Here is a 23154-nt window from a genome sequence, read left to right on the forward strand (position 1 = left end):
ACATACAGGGGCAGGAACACAGATTATATACATAGCAACTACATACAGGGGCAGGAACACAGATTATATACATAGCAACAACATACAGGGGCAGGAACACGGATTGTATACATAGCAACTACATACAGGGGCAGGTGCACGGATTGTATACATAGCAACTACATACAGGGGCAGGAACACAGATTATATACATAGCAACTACATACAGGGGCAGGAACACAGATTATATACATAGCAACAACATACAGGGGCAGGAACACGGATTGTATACATAGCAACTACATACAGGGGCAGGAACACAGATTATATACATAGCAACAACATACAGGGGCAGGAACACGGATTGTATACATAGCAACTACATACAGGGGCAGGAACACAGATTATATACATAGCAACTACATACAGGGGCAGGAACACAGATTATATACATAGCAACTACATACAGGGGCAGGAACACGGATTGTATACATAGCAACTACATACAGGGGCAGGAACACAGATTATATACATAGCAACTACATACAGGGGCAGGAACACAGATTATATACATAGCAACTACATACAGGGGCAGGAACACGGATTGTATACATAGCAACTACATACAGGGGCAGGAACACGGATTGTATACATAGCAACTACATACAGGGGCAGGAACACAGATTATATACATAGCAACTACATACAGGGGCAGGAACACGGATTGTATACATAGCAACTACATACAGGGGCAGGAACACGGATTGTATACATAGCAACTACATACAGGGGCAGGAACACGGATTATTTACATAGCAACTACATACAGGGGCAGGAACACTGATTGTATACATAGCAACTACATACAGGGGCAGGAACACGGATTATATACATAGCAACTACATACAGGGGCAGGAACACAGATTATATACATAGCAACTACATACAGGGGCAGGAACACAGATTATATACATAGCAACTACATACAGGAGCAGGAACACGGATTGTATACATAGCAACTACATACAGGGGCAGGAACACGGATTGTATACATAGCAACTACATACAGGGGCAGGAACACGGATTATTTACATAGCAACTACATACAGGGGCAGGAACACTGATTGTATACATAGCAACTACATACAGGGGCAGGAACACGGATTATATACATAGCAACTACATACAGGGGCAGGAACACAGATTATATACATAGCAACTACATACAGGGGCAGGAACACGGATTGTATACATAGCAACTACATACAGGGGCAGGAACACGGATTATATACATAGCAACTACATACAGGGGCAGGAACACGGATTGTATACATAGCAACTACATACAGGGGCAGGAACACGGATTATATACATAGCAACTACATACAGGGGCAGGAACACGGATTATATACATAGCAACTACATACAGGAGCAGGAACATGGATTATATACATAGCAACTACATACAGGGGCAGGTGCACGGATTGTATACATAGCAACTACATACAGGGGCAGGAACACGGATTGTATACATAGCAACTACATACAGGGGCAGGAACACGGATTATATACATAGCAACTACATACAGGGGCAGGAACACGGATTATATACATAGCAACTACATACAGGAGCAGGAACATGGATTATATACATAGCAACTACATACAGGGGCAGGTGCACGGATTATGGCCCTCATTCCGAGTCGTTCGCTCGTTCTTTTTTTTCGCATCGCAGTGAAAATCAGCTTAGAGCGCATGCGCAATGTTCGCACTGCGACTGCGCTAAGTAATTCTGCTATGAAGAAAGGATTTTTACTCACGGCTTTTTCTTCGCTCCGGCGATCGTAATGTGATTGACAGGAAATGGGTGTTACTGGGCGGAAACACGGCGTTTTATGGGCGTGTGGCTGAAAACGCTACCGTTTCCGGAAAAAACGCAGGAGTGGCCGGAGAAACGGAGGAGTGTCTGGGCGAACGCTGGGTGTGTTTGTGACGTCAAACCAGGAACGACAAGCACTGAACTGATCGCACAGGCAGAGTAAGTCTGGAGCTACTCTAAAACTGCTAAGTTTTTTTTGTTCGCAATATTGCGTAAACTTCGTTCGCACTTTTAAGATGCTAAGATACACTCCCAGTAGGCGTAGACTAAGCATGTGTAACTCTGCTAAATTCGCCTTGCGACCGATCAACTCGGAATGAGGGCCCATATACATAGCAACAACATACAGGGGCAGGAACACGGATTATATACATAGCAACTAAATACAGGGGCAGGAAAACGGATATACAGGACTGTGACATCAGCGAGAGAAGCAATAAAGGAAAACCAGTCGCTAGATACTCGGCGCACTGACAGTCTTCCAATCATATTTCTGCAGAACTTGACACTCAATTGATACAACTAAACCCGACGTAGGGCCTGATTCAGAGTGGAAGCGAAGCCAAAAAACACACAACTGGCCCTTGTTGTACTGCAGGTGGGGCAGATGTAACATGTGCAGAGAGAGTTAGATTTGGGTGGGGTGTGTTCAAACTGAAATCTAAATTGCAGTGTAAAAATTAGGCTGTTGGCAACATGCAAAAGCAGCCAGTATTTACCCTGCACAGGAAAATATAACCCACCCTAACTAAATTTCTCTGCACGTTACATCTGCCCCGCCTGCAGTGCGGCATGGTGTTGCCCAGTTGTGTGCTTTCTGGCTTTGCCTGCAACTCTGAATCAGACTCTTGTGCTGGGCATAGACTGTACAATTATCTGCCCGATCTGGCTGGTTGAAATGAAAACCTGGTAATGGATCAGAGCAAATGACAATCCACCAAGAAGTAATGATCTCCGGGTCCGGCGGCTGTGCGGGATGCCGGCTGAACTCTGATGTTTGTTTAAAGGTGCAATCATGTACAGGGATAAACCATGCATCCCGCACAGCCGCCACATCGGAGGTCATTACATCCCGGCCCTGATGTTCATACAATTTGGTTAAATCCGTGATTTAACCAGTTTGTCTGAATGACAGGTTTTGTCCATTTCCCAGTGTTCAGGAGCGAATGGTGAATTGTCATTTGCTCTCATCCGTTACCAGATTTTCATTCCAACCAGCCAGATCTGGCAGATAATTATATAATGTATGTTCTGACGAGGTCCCTAATTGAGGCAGAGGTTCTTACGAGATCTGGCACAGGTGAGGCTGTGTTTATACCACGTATATCCCCCAACAATTTTCCTTTTCATTTCAAGCTCCTGCAGTTTCCCATAAATGTCTGCTTCTCTATAACGATCAACAATTCGCAGCGTCAAAATATACACACTATTATGTGACACTACTGTCTTTGTAACGTTAGTTACACTGAGCAATAACAGACATCTGCTGGCAAATGCTAATATATGTGTGTGTGTGTGTGTGTGTGTGTGTGTGTGTGTGTACATATATATATATATATATGTATATGTATAAATATATATATATATATATATTTTTATTTATTTATCAATTTGTTTATTATCTTGGCAAACAGGATACTTTGCCCCAGTCTCTTGTGAAAGAAAGAGACTAATGCCTTCTCTGGGAGGCGCTGCAGACATATGGTAAAGACAGGGTTAATTCCCCACATATCCCTACACACATATTACAAGTACACAGGTGCATCTCATGGGTGTGAATAATTGCATGGTAGCGCACGGGTGGAGGCTGACGCTGGACAAGCTTGCCGGTGACTAGCTGGGTGAGCAGTGTATAGCTAGAAGCAGGGTTTTGGGTCCCTGTGAACCTTTCATGGATGATTGCTGGATCCACACTTAATGCTGTCTGCACCATCCTGACATTTGGTGAAATAACTACAGCCCTGTGGCTCAGCAAGACCTGTATGGATATTCAACTATTACTTTGTCACAATGGTGATTGTAAAGGTCAGACAGACAATTTGCCTGCATACTGCATGAGATAGGATTTGATAAAATACAAGTCTTGTGTGTAGACTGTCCTTGGAGAGAAGTTGTTGCTAGAGAATTTCTGCAAGCAAAAGCAAATTGTTTGTGAAATTGGTGCAGCAGAGATAGGGTTAAATAAAAAAATAAATAGTTTTTCTCTGGCTGAAGTGTTTGGAATCTGTCTCATTTAAGCAAGCTGTGCTCAGAGAGAAATCTCTTACAAGAATATTAAAGGGACAGACTGCTAAATGCTGGTAATTGTAGTGCCACATAAAAAATGTTTTCCCTGCTGAAAGCAAGTCTGTTTTCTGGCTTCTTGAAGGGACCGTTCCTGATTAATGTTGGTTGTTGAAGACTGTTAATTTATGCCGCGGGAAGCAAGTTTCTGTTTTCCTACACACCAAGATACCAGTGTGGAAGAATGTCTGAGAACCTTGGTGAATGTGGCAGCTACGCAGCAGACGCAGGAAAGGGGGGGGGGGGATTCTTTCATAAATCATTTTGGATACGTTTTATTATACGTTCTTCACCTAATTTCACTCATTTAAGAAAACAACTACATTTTATGAGCGTTTTTGGGGAAAAATATTGTCGGTTAAGTCGCCTTGGACACATCTGAGACAGCAGGTGGTGCAAATGGTGACCCTGAACAGAGACGGGTTGTCTTTTCTTCCGTTTCCTGAGTATACGATGCATAAAAGGTCTCATTCCCTGGGGTAATAGGTAAACAACGGCCCTACCATAGAGCCAAAGCTAGATGGTCTGTGGTATAGCAGGAAGATGATATTATGTTAAAATGCATGTGCTCTCTCCCGTAAATGTGCCCTCCCCGCATTGTCCGCTTCTCCAAGGAGAGAGAGAGATGAATGCCTTCTCTGGGAGACTGCAGACTCATGGTAAAGATAGGGTTCATTCCCACATATCCCTGTACATACAGGACACAGCACACCTACACAGGTGCATCACATTGGTGTGAATAATTAGATAGTAGTGCTTGGGTGGACATATAAGTAGACTGTTTCGTGCTTGATGCAGGGTGACTGACGCTGGACAAGCTGGTCAGTGACTAGCTGGGTGACCAGTGTATAGCTAGAAGCAGGGTCACAGGATGCTGTAAATATGGATGTGATTGCTGGATCCGCACCTAATGCTGTCTGTACCTCCATGGCATTTTCCTGACTAAACTACAGGCCAATGGTTCAGCAAGACATGTGTGGACATTCAACTATGACTTTGCCACTATATATAATGTATATACTCATATATAGGGGGGGTACAGGGTCAGAACATGCAGCCTTTATAGTATTATCTGAAATTGAGGTAATAATTGTTATCGTCATAATGTCGACAGTTCCTTGTGAATAGAAAGCTCAGAAGTATTCTTGCTTCCAGGATTTGCCGCCTCTGCTGGGTGTCGGTAGCTGGTGACGGTACAAGTCTGTGGTCTGTAGTCACGAAGCGGCGGCTTCTCTGTGGATTGGAGCTGAACATTTACAATGGCGCTAACATTCAGTATAAAGCCGGCGAGATTGTCAGCTTCTTGCCGAGGCTGCTGCTTGGTACATATAGTCCATAGACTGTGACATTGCATACGCCTGCCGTGACTACTGACCGGCCTGCCAGCCATAGTTGTGTCTGCCGGGGAGAAGCCCGTGGCATGGTTGTGGGTACAATTCTGGAGGGTTGTAATGACTTCTGTGAAGCTTTGTTTTGTGTCATTGATTTGTCAATGAATTTATTTGTCTAAGTTCCATCTTGATGTTTATGGTATCTCTTATTTGCAGAGAACATGGACACAGATGACCCTCTGCTCCAAGATGCGTGGCTGGATGATGAAGACGAGGAGGTGGCTGTCAGATCGCCCATATGCAATACGTGCCGGTGGACTTCTAAGCCTTGTACGGACTCCATGCCGACTTGTGAGTTTTGGAACATAGTGGGCTGGATATTCACAAATGTTTATTGCGCCACCTTTCTGTTAGCCTTCGGATGTCTAGTTCCCGTGGTTCTCTCCGTCCTCATGTTTGTACATTACCCCACACTGGATATTGACATCTCCTACAATGCTTTTGAGATCCGTAACCACGAGTCCTCCCAGCGATTTGACGCCCTCACCCTGGCCCTGAAGTCCCAGTTTGGCACCTGGGGGAGGAACAGGAGAGATGTGGCGGACTTTACATCAGAGACTTTACAACGACTCATGTTTGAGCAGCTCCAACAGCTCCACCTGAATAGCTCTCAGCTAGACAGCCCCGTGAGAGTGAGACGTGACTCCTTGTGGCACAATACCACAGTAAGGACTAACCACACAGCCACCGAATCTTCAGCACCCACCTTCTCTGCAGCCAACCAGTCTCGTCACCCTCGTGGGGCATCAGTGAAGGAGTTCTCCGGTGTTTACGTGACCCCCAATACGCAGAGCCACGCTCATTGGCGCATTGAGCTCATTTTCTTAGCGAGAGGGGACGATGAGAATAACATATTTACAAAGGAACGATTGCTGACCATCCACAGGATTGAGCGGAAGATCATGGATCACCCCCATTTCCGGGAGTTTTGTTGGAAACCTCATGAAGTTCTCAAGGACCTTCCGCTGGGATCATACGCCTACTGCTCACCTCCAAGTTCCCTCCTCACCTACTTCTTTCCCACGGAGAAAGGGGGAAAGATCTACTACGATGGCATGGGTCAGGACTTGGCCGATGTGCATGGTACGTCTCCGTATTACTCATACACAACACTCTTAGGGTGAGACTGATGGGAAGGAAGCTAGGCCGCACAAGGCACGCGTAGTATCGGAGGCACCTGGGAGCTCTGAGGGGACGGTTTTACAGTACGAGGTGACGCTGGACATACGCAGCGCGCAGTATCTGATGGAATACATGAGTAGTCACATTGCGTCTGTCAGGGGCTTATTTATGCAGATATTCTAACCAAGCGCGCCGGCTTTAGGCATTAATAAATCTGGTCTTGTACACAGTATAACCCAATCCGTCAAAGATCTCATTAATAAATAGATCAGAGGGCTGGGAGTGGAATTCCGAAGGTTTTATTCACGTTATACAGCAAGTTCCGTTCCCTTTACTCCTGCATCTTATTTATCTTATCTCTCGTCCCAATAGCTGATCTCTCTGCCACATATTACATCTAGTGCCGGCGGCATGCGCTTCTGCCTCACAGCACTGGCATTTGGGTACACGGGTGATGGTGGGATGGCGCAATGACGCACAGAACTACAGAATCTGATTGCTTGATTGCGGCTCTGATACACAAAGGGGGTCATTCCGAGTTGTTCGCTCGTAAGCTGCTTTTAGCAGCTTTGCACACGCTAAGCCGCCGCCTACTGGGAGTGAATCTTAGCTTATCAAAATTGCGAACGAAAGATTAGCAGAATTGCGAATAGACACTTCTTAGCAGTTTCTGAGTAGCTCCAGACTTACTCGGCATCTGCGATCAGTTCAGTGCTTGTCGTTCCTGGTTTGACGTCACAAACACACCCAGCGTTCGCCCAGACACTCCCCCGTTTCTCCAGCCACTCCCGCGTTTTTCCCAGAAACGGCAGCGTTTTTTCCCACACACCCATAAAACGGCCAGTTTCCTCCCAGAAACACCCACTTCCTGTCAATCACATTACGATCACCAGAACGAAGAAAAAACCTCGTAATGCCGTGAGTAAAATACCTAACTGCATAGCAAATTTACTTGGCGCAGTCGCACTGCGGACATTGCGCATGCGCATTAGCGACTAATCACTCCGTTGCGAGAAAAAAATAACGAGCGAACAACTCGGAATGACCCCCAAAGTCCCATCCATCTGCTCACATCACGTTATTGTAGGACAGAAGAGTCCAGTTTCATTCTTACTGTTATGGGTTGGGGATGGAATTTCGGCGGCTGGGATCCTGGAGGTCCGACACTGGGATCTTGACCACCGAAATATTAACTACAATTCATTATATATATATAATTTTTAATTTTGTTTAATTTTTTTTTTTTTTCAATTGTAATTGAATCTCATTTCATATTTTTTTGTGTTTGAATTTAATTAAATTTTATTAAAAAAAAACATCTATTGAATGAATACCTCCAATCTCTTCTTTTGTGTATATGGCATGTCATTGCATTACTGTGTACAGATAGGGCAGTGGCGCTGTAACCATTAATAATAGCGCGGCCACGCCTCTTCGCGTTGCTGCTGCGGATTTACATATACACATACTGTATTCAGGAAATGCGCTTGTTGTGCCTGTGGCTTCTCCCTGTGTACATTCGGATCACATATGGGCACACCTCTAGATGACCCCAATCTGTTCCGTTGGAAGTAAAATATCAAAAATTGTTTTGTGTGTTAAAAAAAAACGACTAAACTTATTGTCCTGGGTGCACCCACATTTATCAGTGGAAACTGCAATGAATTGGCGCTGTATGACTACAATCGGCACTCAGTCGGGGTATGTATACACACAGGATGCTCCAAGCCCACGGTGAGGCTCCAATATACCAAAAACACACATGAACCCCAGAACCCCCCTTACTATTATAAAGTATCCAGTCTCTTTAACATGATGAATGAGCAGTACTGGAGGAGACATCCCAGGTATGTGATATTACCTGGCTGCAGCTGGACACACTATAGTCACAGATCGCTAGGCGCAGTGAGTGCATCCATCTAGCAGAGCAAACGGGCAAAGATGTTGCTCTCTAGAACAGAGTTGGGAATCCTGAAGTCAGTGGCATGTGTGGTCCTCCAAACTTCAAAAGGGCCATGAATTGCCTGAAAACAGCCAAATGCCCCAACATGCCTCTCCAAGTAGACCCATATGTCCCTTACATGCCTAACAGATCTCCCTCACATGTCCTTCAGACCTCACCCATATGCTCCTTACCTATCCACCAGACCTCCATCACATGCTCCTCCCATGCCCAACAGTACTGACATGCTCATAAGACTTCCACACATGCTTGTCAGACCTCACCCATATGGCTTTTACATGTTCCTTAGAGCTCCCCCACATGCCCACCAAAACTCCCTCACATACCCCGCAAACCTCCTTCACATGCCCACCAGACCTCCTTCACATGCCCCTCACATACCCCGCAAACCTCCTTCACATGCCCACCAGACCTCCTTCACATGCCCTTCACATGCCCACCAGACCTCCTTCACATGCCCCTCACATGCCCACCAAACCTCCTTCACATGCCCACCAGACCTCCTTCACATGCCCCTCACATACCCCGCAAACCTCCTTCACATGCCCACCAGACCTCCTTCACATGCCCTTCACATGCCCACCAGACCTCCTTCACATGCCCCTCACATGCCCACCAAACCTCCTTCACATGCCCACCAGACCTCCTTCACATGCTCCTCACATACCCCGCAAACCTCCTTCACATGCCCACCAGACCTCCTTCACATGCCCCTCACATACCCCGCAAACCTTCTTCACATGCCCACCAGACCTCCTTCACATGCTCCTCACATACCCACCAAACCTCCTTCACATGTCCACCAGACCTCCTTCACATGCCCACCAGACCTCCTTCACATGCCCACCAGACCTCCTTCACATGCCTACCAGACCTCATTCACTTTCCCTTCACATGCCCACCAAATCTCCTTCACATGCCCTTCACATGCCCCCCAAACCTCCTTCACATGCTCTTCACATGCCCACCAAACCTCCTTCACATGCCCCTCACATGCCCACTAGACCTCCTTCACATGCCCACCAGACCTCCTTCACATGCCCACTAGACCTCATTCACATGCCCACCAGACCTCCTTCACATGCCACTCACATACCCACCAGATCTCCTTCACATGCCCACTAGACCTCCTTCACATGCCCACCAGACCTCCTTCACATGCCCACCAGACCTCCTTCACATGCCACTGATATACCCACCAGACCTCCTTCACATGCCCCTCGCATGCCCACCAGACCTCCTTCACATGCCCACCAGACCTCCTTCACATGCCCACCAGACCTCATTCACATGCCCACCAGACCTCCTTCACATGCCACTCACATACCCACCAGGCCTCCTTCACATGCCCCTCACATGCTCACCAGACCTCCTTCACATGCCCCCCAAAGCTCCTTCACATGCCCTTCACATGCCCACAAAACCTCCTTGACATGCCCACCAAACCTCCTTCACATGCCCTTCACATGCCCACCAAACCTCCTTCACATGCCCACCAGACTTCCTTCATATGCCCACCAGACCTCCTTCACATGCCACTCACATACCCACCATACCTCCTTCACATACCTCTCACATGCCCATCAGACCTCCTTCACATGCCCACTAGTCCTCCTTCACATGCCCACCAGACCTCCTTCACATGCCACTCACATGCCCACCAGACCTCCTTCACATGCCCACCAGACCTCCTTCACATGCCCCTCACATGCCCACCAGACCTCCTTCACATGCCTATCAGACATCTCACATTTGCCACAATATGCCACCAGAGCCCTCTTCATGCCACACGTGCTATTACTAGGTATGTTCTTTATAAGGCATAGAATAAGGTAGATGGTCATCACCCGGCTTGGGGCCACAGGTTAAGTGCTGCTCACCCCTCTCTGGAGCGTGACCAAGAAGGTGCAAACACAGATGATCAGGGTCAGAGGCAGTAAATGAGGAGCTTGCAGCGGGTCTCTCTGTGATACTGCCACTAATGCCTCCTACTCTTCAGAGGTAGCCTATTAGATTCCTATCTGCCGTATCTGAGAGCGCAGTAACTGTATGTGTATATGTCTTAGTTACCTATAGGATTAGGGGAATACATTTCTGATATTGTGCCCACGTAATAATGAACATCTTCCTTGCAGGTTCTCTAAAGCTAGCAATGACCCATCCCGAGTTTTACTGGTACGTGGATGAGGGTCTTACCACGGAAAACCTGAAGAGCTCCCTCCTGCGGAGCGAGATTTTGTTTGGGGCCCCTCTACCTAACTATTACTCAGTGGAAGATCGGTGGGAGGAGCAACACAGGAAGTTCCAGAGTTTCGTCACCACTTATATAAACATCTTATCAAAAGAGTCCACCAGGTACGTTAGTGTCGCTACTGTACAGTCTATGGAGTGTCGTTACTGTACAGTCTATGGAGTATCGCTACTGTATGGTCTATGGAGTGTCGTTACTGTACAGTCTATGGAGTGTCGCTACTGTATGGTCTATGGAGTGTGTTACTGTAGTCTGTGGGGTGTTACTGTATAGTCTATAGAGTCATTATAGTCTGACTATGGAGTGTCGCTACTGTACAGTCTATGGAGTGTCGCTACTGTATGGTCTATGGAGTGTCGTTACTGTACAGTCTATGAGGTGTCGTTACTGTACAGTCTATGGAGTGTCACTACTGTATGGTCTATGAGGTGTCGTTACTGTACAATCTATGAAGTGTCACTACTGTATGGTCTATGAGGTGTCGTTACTGTACAGTCTATGGAGTGTCACTACTGTATGGTCTATGAGGTGTCGTTACTGTACAGTCTATGGAGTGTCACTACTGTATGGTCTATGGAGTGTCGCTACTGTACAGTCTATGGGGTGTCGTTACTCTATAGTCTATGGGGTGTCATTACTGTACAGTCTATGGAGTGTCGCTACTGTATGGTCTATGGAGTGTGTTACTGTAGTCTGTGGGGTGTTACTGTATAGTCTATAGAGTCATTATAGTCTGACTATGGAGTGTCGCTACTGTACAGTCTATGGAGTGTCGCTACTGTATGGTCTATGGAGTGTGTTACTGTACAGTGTATGAGGTGTCGTTACTCTATAGTCTATGGGGTGTCGTTACTGTACAGTCTATGAGGTGTCGTTACTGTACAGTCTATGGAGTGTCACTACTGTATAGTCTATGGGGTGTCGTTACTGTACAGTCTATGGAGTGTCGCTACTGTATGGTCTATGGAGTGTGTTACTGTAGTCTGTGGGGTGTTACTGTATAGTCTATAGAGTCATTATAGTCTGACTATGGAGTGTCGCTACTGTACAGTCTATGGAGTGTCGCTACTGTATGGTCTATGGAGTGTCGCTACTGTATGGTCTATGGAGTGTCGCTACTGTATGGTCTATGGAGTGTCGCTACTGTATGATCTATGGAGTGTGTTACTGTAGTCTGTGGGGTGTTACTGTATAGTCTATAGAGTCATTATAGTATGACTATGGAGTGTCGCTACTGTACAGTCTATGGAGTGTCGCTACTGTATGGTCTATGGAGTGTCGCTACTGTACAGTCTATGAGGTGTCGTTACTCTATAGTCTATGGGGTGTCGTTACTGTACAGTCTATGGAGTGTCGCTACTGTATGGTCTATGGAGTGTCGCTACTGTATGGTCTATGGAGTGTGTTACTGTAGTCTGTGGGGTGTTACTGTATAGTCTATAGAGTCATTATAGTCTGACTATGGAGTGTCGCTACTGTACAGTCTATGGAGTGTCGCTACTGTATGGTCTATGGAGTGTCGCTACTGTACAGTCTATGAGGTGTCGTTACTCTATAGTCTATGGGGTGTCGTTACTGTACAGTCTATGGAGTGTCGCTACTGTATGGTCTATGGAGTGTGTTACTGTACAGTTTATGGGGTGTCATTACTGTATAATCTATGGAGTGTGTTACTGTATATAGTCTATGGAGGGTGTTACTGTACAGTTTATGGAGTGTGTTACTGTACATTCTATAGAGTGTCTTTATAGTCTGACTATGGAGTGTCGTTACTGTATAGGCTATGGGGTGTTACTGTATACTCTATGGGGTGTCATTACTGTATAGTCTGTAGATGGTGTTATAGGCTCCCTCCAGCTTAGTGCTTTTCCCGTGGGGGGAGAGCACTGAGTTGGGGGAGGGATGTGGGAGAGCACTGAGTCGGGGGGGAGAGCACTGAGTTGGGGGAGGGAGGGGGGAGAGCACTGAGTTGGGGGAGGGAGGGTGCAGAGCACTGAGTTGGGGGAGGGAGGGTGCAGAGCACTGAGTTGGTTGAGGGAGGGTGGAGAGCACTGAGTTGGGGGAGGGAGGGTGCAGAGCACTGAGTTGGGGGAGGGAGGGTGCAGAGCACTGAGTTGGTGGAGGGAGGGTGGAGAGCACTGAGTTGAGGGAGGGTGGAGAGCACTGAGTCGGGGGGAGAGCACTGAGCCAGGGGAGGGAGGGGGGAGAGCACTGAGTCGGGGGTGGGAGTGGGGAGAGCACTGAGTCGGGGGAGGGAGGGGGGAGAGCACTGAGCCGGGGTAGGGAGGGGGGAGAGCCCTGAGCCGGTGGAGAGCACTAAGTCGGGGGAGGGAGGGGGGAGAGCACTGAGTCGGGGGAGGGAGGGGGGAGAGCACTGAGTTGGGGGAGAGGGTGGAGAGCACTGAATCGGGGGGAGAGCACAGAGTCGGGGGAGGGAGGGGGGAGAGCACTGAGTCGGGGGAGGGAGGGGGGAGAGCACTGAGTCGGGGGAGGGAGAGCACTGAGTCGGGGGAGGGAGGGGGGAGAGCACTGAGTCGGGGGAGGGAGGGGGGAGAGCACTGAGTCGGGGGAGGGAGGGGGGAGAGCACAGAGTCGGGGGAGGGAGGGGGGAGAGCACTGAGCCAGCGGAGGGAGGGGGGAGAGCACAGAGTCGGGGGAGGGATTGGGGAGAGCACTGAGTCGGGGGAGGGAGGGGGAGAGCACTGAGTCGGGGGAGGGAGGGGGGAGAGCACTAAGTCGGGGGAGGGAGGGGGGAGAGCACTGAGTCGGGGGAGGGAGGGGGGAGAGCACTGAGTCGGGGGAGGGAGGGGGGAGAGCACTGAGTCGGGGGGAGAGCACTGAGCCAGGGGAGGGAGGGGAGAGAGCACTGAGTCGGGGGAGGGAGGGGGGAGAGCACTGAGTCGGGGGAGGGAGGGGGGAGAGCACTGAGTCGGGGGAGGGAGGGGGGAGAGCACAGAGTCGGGGGAGGGAGGGGAGAGAGCACAGAGTCGGGGGAGGGAGGGGGGAGAGCACTGAGTTGGGGGAGGGAGGGTGCAGAGCACTGAGTTGGTGGAGGGAGGGTGGAGAGCACTGAGTTGGGGGAGGGAGGGGAGAGAGCACAGAGTCGGGGGAGGGAGGGGGGAGAGCACAGAGTCGGGGGAGGGAGGGGGGAGAGCACTGAGTCGGGGGGAGAGCACTGAGCCAGGGGAGGGAGGGGGGGAGAGCACTGAGTCGGGGGAGGGAGGGGGGAGAGCACTGAGTCGGGGGAGGGAGGGGGGAGAGCACTGAGTCGGGGGAGGGAGGGGGGAGAGCACTGAGTCGGGGGAGGGAGAAGGGAGAGCACTGAGTCGGGGGAGAGCACTGAGTCGGGGGAGGGAGGGGGGGAGAGCACTGAGCCAGAGGAGGGAGGGGGGAGAGCACTGAGTCGGGGGAGGGAGGGAGGAGAGCACTGAGTCGGGGGAGGGAGGGGGGAGAGCACTGAGTCGGGGGGAGAGCACTGAGCCAGGGGAGGGAGGGGAGAGAGCACAGAGTCGGGGGAGAGCACTGAGTGAGTGGGAGACTGTGGAATATGTGGATAAGTAGGAGGGGGGAGAGCACTGAGTCGGGGGAGGGAGAAGGGAGAGCACTGAGTCGGGGGAGAGCACTGAGTCGGGGGAGGGAGGGGGGAGAGCACTGAGCCAGAGGAGGGAGGGGGGAGAGCACTGAGTCGGGGGAGGGAGGGGGGAGAGCACTGAGTCGGGGGAGGGAGGGGGGAGAGCACTGAGTCGGGGGGAGAGCACTGAGCCAGGGGAGGGAGGGGAGAGAGCACAGAGTCGGGGGAGAGCACTGAGTGAGTGGGAGACTGTGGAATATGTGGATAAGTAGGAGGGGGGAGAGCACTGAGTCGGGGGAGGGAGGGGGGAGAGCACTGAGTCGGGGGAGAGCACTGAGTCGGGGGAGGGAGGGGGGAGAGCACAGAGTCGAGGGAGAGCACTGAGTGAGTGGGAGACTGTGGAATATGTGGATAAGTAGGAGGGGGGAGAGCACTGAGTCGGGGGAGGGAGAAGGGAGAGCACTGAGTCGGGGGAGAGCGCTGAGTCGGGGGAGGGAGGGGGGAGAGCACTGAGCCAGAGGAGGGAGGGGGGAGAGCACTGAGTCGGGGGAGGGAGGGGGGAGAGCACTGAGTCGGGGGGAGAGCACTGAGCCAGGGGAGGGAGGGGGGAGAGCACTGAGTCGGGGGAGGGAGGGGGGAGAGCACTGAGTCGGGGGAGAGCACTGAGTGAGTGGGAGACTGTGGAATATGTGGATAAGTAGGAGGAGTTTATTCTGATGTAAATGGGTTTCCAGAAGGCATATTGCGGTGTTCTGGCTGAGTGGGCATAATTGGTGATATAATGGGGCAGTATTTGTGTTTTGTGTGTATATAAATGTAAGGATACAATGACTGTGATGTGACTGCGGTAAGGAAAAGGAAAAAACATTTATTACATTTAGGGCCTTGTGTTATACGTCACTGGGGAAAAAGCAAAAACAGAAGCTATGGGGGTAAAACCTAAGCACGTTCCCCTCATCCCCATCATTCCCCCCCACGGGGCATCCTTTGTGTTAGCGGATGCTCCTGACGCCCTTCGGGATATATATCTTGCTCCTGGTCAGAGGCTGTAATTGCGGCAGCGGCGGGATGGTTAGACGTGTTCTCCGGTGGCAGAGTATGAGCATGTAGGGGAATGTGTCATTGCGGCAGCGGCGGGATGGTTAGACATGTTCTCCGGTGGCGGAGTATGAGCATGTAGGGGAATGTGTCATTGCGGCAGCGGCGGGATGGTTAGACATGTTCTCCGGTGGCGGAGTATGAGCATGTAGGGGAATGTGTCATTGCGGCAGCGGCGGGATGGTTAGACATGTTCTCCGGTGGCGGAGTATGAGCATGTAGGGGAATGTGTCATTGCGGCAGCGGCGGGATGGTTAGACATGTTCTCCGGTGGCAGAGTATGAGCATGTACGGGAATGTGTCATTGCGGCAGCGGCGGGATGGTTAGACATGTTCTCCGGTGGCGGAGTATGAGCATGTAGGGGAATGTGTCATTGCGGCAGCGGCGGGATGGTTAGACATGTTCTCCGGTGGCGGAGTATGAGCATGTAGGGGAATGTGTCATTGCGGCAGCGGCGGGATGGTTAGACATGTTCTCCGGTGGCGGAGTATGAGCATGTAGGGGAATGTGTCATTGCGGCAGCGGCGGGATGGTTAGACATATTCTCCGGTGGCGGAGTATGAGCATGTAGGGGAATGTGTCATTGCGGCAGCGGCGGGATGGTTAGACATGTTCTCCGGTGGCGGAGTATGAGCATGTAGGGGAATGTGTCATTGCGGCAGCGGCGGGATGGTTAGACATGTTCTCCGGTGGCGTAGTATGAGCATGTAGGGGAATGTGTCATTGCGGCAGCGGCGGGATGGTTAGACATGTTCTCCGGTGGCGGAGTATGAGCATGTAGGGGAATGTGTCATTGCGGCAGCGGCGGGATGGTTAGACATGTTCTCCGGTGGCGGAGTATGAGCATGTAGGGGAATGTGTCATTGCGGCAGCGGCGGGATGGTTAGACATGTTCTCCGGTGGCGGAGTATGAGCATGTAGGGGAATGTGTCATTGCGGCAGCGGCGGGATGGTTAGACATGTTCTCCGGTGGCGGAGTATGAGCATGTAGGGGAATGTGTCATTGCGGCAGCGGCGGGATGGTTAGACATGTTCTCCGGTGGCGGAGTATGAGCATGTAGGGGAAAGTGTCATTGCGGCAGCGGCGGGATGGTTAGACATGTTCTCCGGTGGCGGAGTATGAGCATGTAGGGGAATGTGTCATTGCGGCAGCGGCGGGATGGTTAGACATGTTCTCCGGTGGCGGAGTATGAGCATGTAGGGGAATGTGTCATTGCGGCAGCGGCGGGATGGTTAGACGTGTTCTCCGGTGGCGGAGTATGAGCATGTAGGGGAATGTGTCATTGCGGCAGCGGCGGGATGGTTAGACATGTTCTCCGGTGGCGGAGTATGAGCATGTAGGGGAAAGTGTCATTGCGGCAGCGGCGGGATGGTTAGACATGTTCTCCGGTGGCGGAGTATGAGCATGTAGGGGAATGTGTCATTGCGGCAGCGGCGGGATGGTTAGACATGTTCTCCGGTGGCGGAGTATGAGCATGTAGGGGAATGTGTCATTGCGGCAGCGGCGGGATGGTTAGACGTGTTCTCCGGTGGCGGAGTATGAGCATGTAGGGGAACGTGTCATTGCGGCAGCGGCGGGATGGTTAGACATGTTCTCCGGTGGCGGAGTATGAGCATGTAGGGGGACGTGTCATTGCGGCAGCGGCGGGATGGTTAGACATGTTCTCCGGTGGCGGAGTATGAGCATGTAGGGGGACGTGTCATTGCGGCAGCGGCGGGATGGTTAGACATGTTCTCCGGTGGCGGAGTATGAGCATGTAGGGGAATGTGTCATTGCGGCAGCGGCGGGATGGTTAGACATGTTCTCCGGTGGCGGAGTATGAGCATGTAGGGGAATGTGTCATTGCGGCAGCGGCGGGATGGTTAGACATGTTCTCCGGTGGCGGAGTATGAGCATGTAGGGGAATGTGTCATTGCGGCAGCGGCGGGATGGTTAGACATGTTCTCCGGTGGCGGAGTATGAGCATGTAGGGGAATGTGTAATTGCGGCAGCGGCGGGATGGTTAGACATGTTCTCCGGTGGCGGAGTATGAGCATGTAGGGGAATGTGTCATTGCGGCAGCGGCGGGATGGTTAGACATATTCTCCGGTGGCGGAGTATGAGCATGTAGGGGAATGTGTCATTGCGGCAGCGGCGGGATGGTTAGACATGTTCTCCGGTGGCGGAGTATGAGCATGTAGGGGAATGTGTCATTGCGGCAGCGGCGGGATGGTTAGACATGTTCTCCGGTGGCGTAGTATGAGCATGTAGGGGAATGTGTCATTGCGGCAGCGGCGGGATGGTTAGACATGTTCTCCGGTGGCGGAGTATGAGCATGTAGGGGAATGTGTCATTGCGGCAGCGGCGGGATGGTTAGACATGTTCTCCGGTGGCGGAGTATGAGCATGTAGGGGAATGTGTCATTGCGGCAGCGGCGGGATGGTTAGACATGTTCTCCGGTGGCGGAGTATGAGCATGTAGGGGAATGTGTCATTGCGGCAGCGGCGGGATGGTTAGACATGTTCTCCGGTGGCGGAGTATGAGCATGTAGGGGAATGTGTCATTGCGGCAGCGGCGGGATGGTTAGACATGTTCTCCGGTGGCGGAGTATGAGCATGTAGGGGAATGTGTCATTGCGGCAGCGGCGGGATGGTTAGACATGTTCTCCGGTGGCGGAGTATGAGCATGTAGGGGAATGTGTCATTGCGGCAGCGGCGGGATGGTTAGACATGTTCTCCGGTGGCGGAGTATGAGCATGTAGGGGAATGTGTCATTGCGGCAGCGGCGGGATGGTTAGACATGTTCTCCGGTGGCGGAGTATGAGCATGTAGGGGATTGTGTCATTGCGGCAGCGGCGGGATGGTTAGACATGTTCTCCGGTGGCGGAGTATAAGCATGTAGGGGAATGTGTCATTGCGGCAGCGGCGGGATGGTTAGACATGTTCTCCGGTGGCGGAGTATGAGCATGTAGGGGAATGTGTCATTGCGGCAGCGGCGGGATGGTTAGACATGTTCTCCGGTGGCGGAGTATGAGCATGTAGGGGAATGTGTAATTGCGGCAGCGGCGGGATGGTTAGACATGTTCTCCGGTGGCGGAGTATGAGCATGTAGGGGAATGTGTCATTGCGGCAGCGGCGGGATGGTTAGACATATTCTCCGGTGGCGGAGTATGAGCATGTAGGGGAATGTGTCATTGCGGCAGCGGCGGGATGGTTAGACATGTTCTCCGGTGGCGGAGTATGAGCATGTAGGGGAATGTGTCATTGCGGCAGCGGCGGGATGGTTAGACATGTTCTCCGGTGGCGTAGTATGAGCATGTAGGGGAATGTGTCATTGCGGCAGCGGCGGGATGGTTAGACATGTTCTCCGGTGGCGGAGTATGAGCATGTAGGGGAATGTGTCATTGCGGCAGCGGCGGGATGGTTAGACATGTTCTCCGGTGGCGGAGTATGAGCATGTAGGGGAATGTGTCATTGCGGCAGCGGCGGGATGGTTAGACATGTTCTCCGGTGGCGGAGTATGAGCATGTAGGGGAATGTGTCATTGCGGCAGCGGCGGGATGGTTAGACATGTTCTCCGGTGGCGGAGTATGAGCATGTAGGGGAATGTGTCATTGCGGCAGCGGCGGGATGGTTAGACATGTTCTCCGGTGGCGGAGTATGAGCATGTAGGGGAATGTGCCATTGCGGCAGCGGCGGGATGGTTAGACATGTTCTCCGGTGGCGGAGTATGAGCATGTAGGGGAATGTGTCATTGCGGCAGCGGCGGGATGGTTAGACATGTTCTCCGGTGGCGGAGTGTGAGCATGTAGGGGGATGTGTCATTGCGGCAGCGGCGGGATGGTTAGACATGTTCTCCGGTGGCGGAGTATGAGCATGTAGGGGAATGTGCCATTGCGGCAGCGGCGGGATGGTTAGACATGTTCTCCGGTGGCGGAGTATGAGCATGTAGGGGAATGTGCCATTGCGGCAGCGGCAGGATGGTTAGACATGTTCTCCGGTGGCGGAGTATGAGCATGTAGGGGGATGTGTCATTGCGGCAGCGGCGGGATGGTTAGACATGTTCTCCGGTGGCGGAGTATGAGCATGTAGAAGGATGTGTCATTGCGGCAGCGGCGGGATGGTTAGACATGTTCTCCGGTGGCGGAGTATGAGCATGTAGGGGGATGTGTCATTGCGGCAGCGGCGGGATGGTTAGACATATTCTCCGGTGGCGGAGTATGAGCATGTAGGGGAATGTGTCATTGCGGCAGCGGCGGGATGGTTAGACATGTTCTCCGGTGGCGGAGTATGAGCATGTAGGGGAATGTGTCATTGCGGCAGCGGCGGGATGGTTAGACATGTTCTCCGGTGGCGGAGTATGAGCATGTAGGGGAATGTGCCATTGCGGCAGCGGCGGGATGGTTAGACATGTTCTCCGGTGGCGGAGTATGAGCATGTAGGGGAATGTGCCATTGCGGCAGCGGCGGGATGGTTAGACATGTTCTCCGGTGGCGGAGTATGAGCATGTAGGGGAATGTGCCATTGCGGCAGCGGCGGGATGGTTAGACATGTTCTCCGGTGGCGGAGTATGAGCATGTAGGGGAATGTGCCATTGCGGCAGCGGCGGGATGGTTAAACATGTTCTCCGGTGGCGGAGTATGAGCATGTAGGGGAATGTGCCATTGCGGCAGCGGCTGGATGGTTAGACATGTTCTCCGGTGGCGGAGTATGAGCATGTAGGGGAATGTGTCATTGCGGCAGCGGCGGGATGGTTAGACATGTTCTCCGGTGGCGGAGTATGAGCATGTAGGGGAATGTGCCATTGCGGCAGCGGCGGGATGGTTAGACATGTTCTCCGGTGGCGGAGTATGAGCATGTAGGGGAATGTGCCATTGCGGCAGCGGCGGGATGGTTAGACATATTCTCCGGTGGCGGAGTATGAGCATGTAGGGGAATGTGCCATTGCGGCAGCGGCGGGATGGTTAGACATATTCTCCGGTGGCGGAGTATGAGCATGTAGGGGAATGTGCCATTGCGGCAGCGGCGGGATGGTTAGACATGTTCTCCGGTGGCGGAGTATGAGCATGTAGGGGAATGTGCCATTGCGGCAGCGGCCGGATGGTTAGACATGTTCTCCGGTGGCGGAGTATGAGCATGTAGGGGAATGTGTCATTGCGGCAGCGGCGGGATGGTTAGACATGTTCTCCGGTGGCGGAGTATGAGCATGTAGGGGAATGTGCCATTGCGGCAGCGGCGGGATGGTTAGACATGTTCTCCGGTGGCGGAGTATGAGCATGTAGGGGAATGTGTCATTGCGGCAGCGGCGGGATGGTTAGACATGTTCTCCGGTGGCGGAGTGTGAGCATGTAGGGGGATGTGTCATTGCGGCAGCGGCGGGATGGTTAGACATGTTCTCCGGTGGCGGAGTATGAGCATGTAGGGGAATGTGCCATTGCGGCAGCGGCGGGATGGTTAGACATGTTCTCCGGTGGCGGAGTATGAGCATGTAGGGGAATGTGCCATTGCGGCAGCGGCGGGATGGTTAGACATGTTCTCCGGTGGCGGAGTATGAGCATGTAGGGGAATGTGCCATTGCGGCAGCGGCAGGATGGTTAGACATGTTCTCCGGTGGCGGAGTATGAGCATGTAGGGGGATGTGTCATTGCGGCAGCGGCGGGATGGTTAGACATGTTCTCCGGTGGCGGAGTATGAGCATGTAGAAGGATGTGTCATTGCGGCAGCGGCGGGATGGTTAGACATGTTCTCCGGTGGCGGAGTATGAGCATGTAGGGGGATGTGTCATTGCGGCAGCGGCGGGATGGTTAGACATATTCTCCGGTGGCGGAGTATGAGCATGTAGGGGAATGTGTCATTGCGGCAGCGGCGGGATGGTTAGACATGTTCTCCGGTGGCGGAGTATGAGCATGTAGGGGAATGTGTCATTGCGGCAGCGGCGGGATGGTTAGACATGTTCTCCGGTGGCGGAGTATGAGCATGTAGGGGAATGTGCCATTGCGGCAGCGGCGGGATGGTTAGACATGTTCTCCGGTGGCGGAGTATGAGCATGTAGGGGAATGTGCCATTGCGGCAGCAGCGGGATGGTTAGACATGTTCTCCGGTGGCGGAGTATGAGCATGTAGGGGAATGTGCCATTGCGGCAGCGGCGGGATGGTTAGACATGTTCTCCGGTGGCGGAGTATGAGCATGTAGGGGAATGTGCCATTGCGGCAGCGGCGGGATGGTTAAACATGTTCTCCGGTGGCGGAGTATGAGCATGTAGGGGAATGTGCCATTGCGGCAGCGGCTGGATGGTTAGACATGTTCTCCGGTGGCGGAGTATGAGCATGTAGGGGAATGTGTCATTGCGGCAGCGGCGGGATGGTTAGACATGTTCTCCGGTGGCGGAGTATGAGCATGTAGGGGAATGTGCCATTGCGGCAGCGGCGGGATGGTTAGACATGTTCTCCGGTGGCGGAGTATGAGCATGTAGGGGAATGTGCCATTGCGGCAGCGGCGGGATGGTTAGACATATTCTCCGGTGGCGGAGTATGAGCATGTAGGGGAATGTGCCATTGCGGCAGCGGCGGGATGGTTAGACATATTCTCCGGTGGCGGAGTATGAGCATGTAGGGGAATGTGCCATTGCGGCAGCGGCCGGATGGTTAGACATGTTCTCCGGTGGCGGAGTATGAGCATGTAGGGGAATGTGCCATTGCGGCAGCGGCCGGATGGTTAGACATGTTCTCCGGTGGCGGAGTATGAGCATGTAGGGGAATGTGTCATTGCGGCAGCGGCGGGATGGTTAGACATGTTCTCCGGTGGCGGAGTATGAGCATGTAGGGGAATGTGCCATTGCGGCAGCGGCGGGATGGTTAGACATGTTCTCCGGTGGCGGAGTATGAGCATGTAGGGGAACGTGTCATTGCGGCAGCGGCGGGATGGTTAGACATGTTCTCCGGTGGCGGAGTATGAGCATGTAGGGGAACGTGCCATTGCGGCAGCGGCGGGATGGTTAGACATGTTCTCCGGTGGCGGAGTATGAGCACGTAGGGGAACGTGCCATTGCGGCAGCGGCGGGATGGTTAGACATGTTCTCCGGTGGCTTAGTATGAGCATGTAGGGGAAAGTGCCATTGCGGCAGCGGCGGGATGGTTAGACATGTTCTCCGGTGGCGGAGTATGAGCATGTAGGGGAATGTGTCATTGCGGCAGCGGCGGGATGGTTAGACATGTTCTCCGGTGGCTGAGTATGAACATGTAGGGGAATGTGTCATTGCGGCAGCGGCGGGATGGTAAGACATGTTCTCCGGTGGCGGAGTATGAGCATGTAGGGGAATGTGTCATTGAGGCAGCGGCGGGATGGTTAGACATGTTCTCCGGTGGCGGAGTATGAGCATGTAGGGGAATGTGTCATTGTGGCAGCGGCGGGATGGTTAGACATGTTCTCCGGTGGCAGAGTATGAGCATGTAGGGGAATGTGTCATTGCGGCAGCGGCGGGATAGTTAGACATGTTCCCCGGTGGCGGAGTATGAGCATGTAGGGAAATGTGTCATTGCGGCAGCGGCGGGATGGTTAGACATGTTCTCCGGTGGCGGAGTATGAGCATGTAGGGGAATGTGCCATTGCGGCAGCGGCGGGATGGTTAGACATGTTCT

General features: G+C 52.1%; 1 protein-coding gene across 2 annotated transcripts in view; it reads left to right on the forward strand.

Annotated features, from left to right (window-relative positions):
* DISP3 (dispatched RND transporter family member 3) overlaps positions 1-23154 on the forward strand; it is a 546610-nt gene that overhangs the window by 103038 nt on the left and 420418 nt on the right. For both annotated transcript variants that reach the window (XM_063948697.1, XM_063948698.1), the window contains exons 2-3: positions 5689-6615; positions 10753-10972. In XM_063948697.1, the coding sequence (XP_063804767.1) occupies positions 5694-6615; positions 10753-10972 (1142 nt within the window). In that variant the 5' untranslated portion in view covers positions 5689-5693. The remainder of the gene's footprint in view (positions 1-5688; positions 6616-10752; positions 10973-23154) is intronic.

This window comes from Pseudophryne corroboree, assembly GCF_028390025.1.
Source record: "Pseudophryne corroboree isolate aPseCor3 chromosome 10 unlocalized genomic scaffold, aPseCor3.hap2 SUPER_10_unloc_4, whole genome shotgun sequence".
Classification (NCBI taxonomy): Eukaryota; Metazoa; Chordata; class Amphibia; order Anura; family Myobatrachidae; genus Pseudophryne; species Pseudophryne corroboree.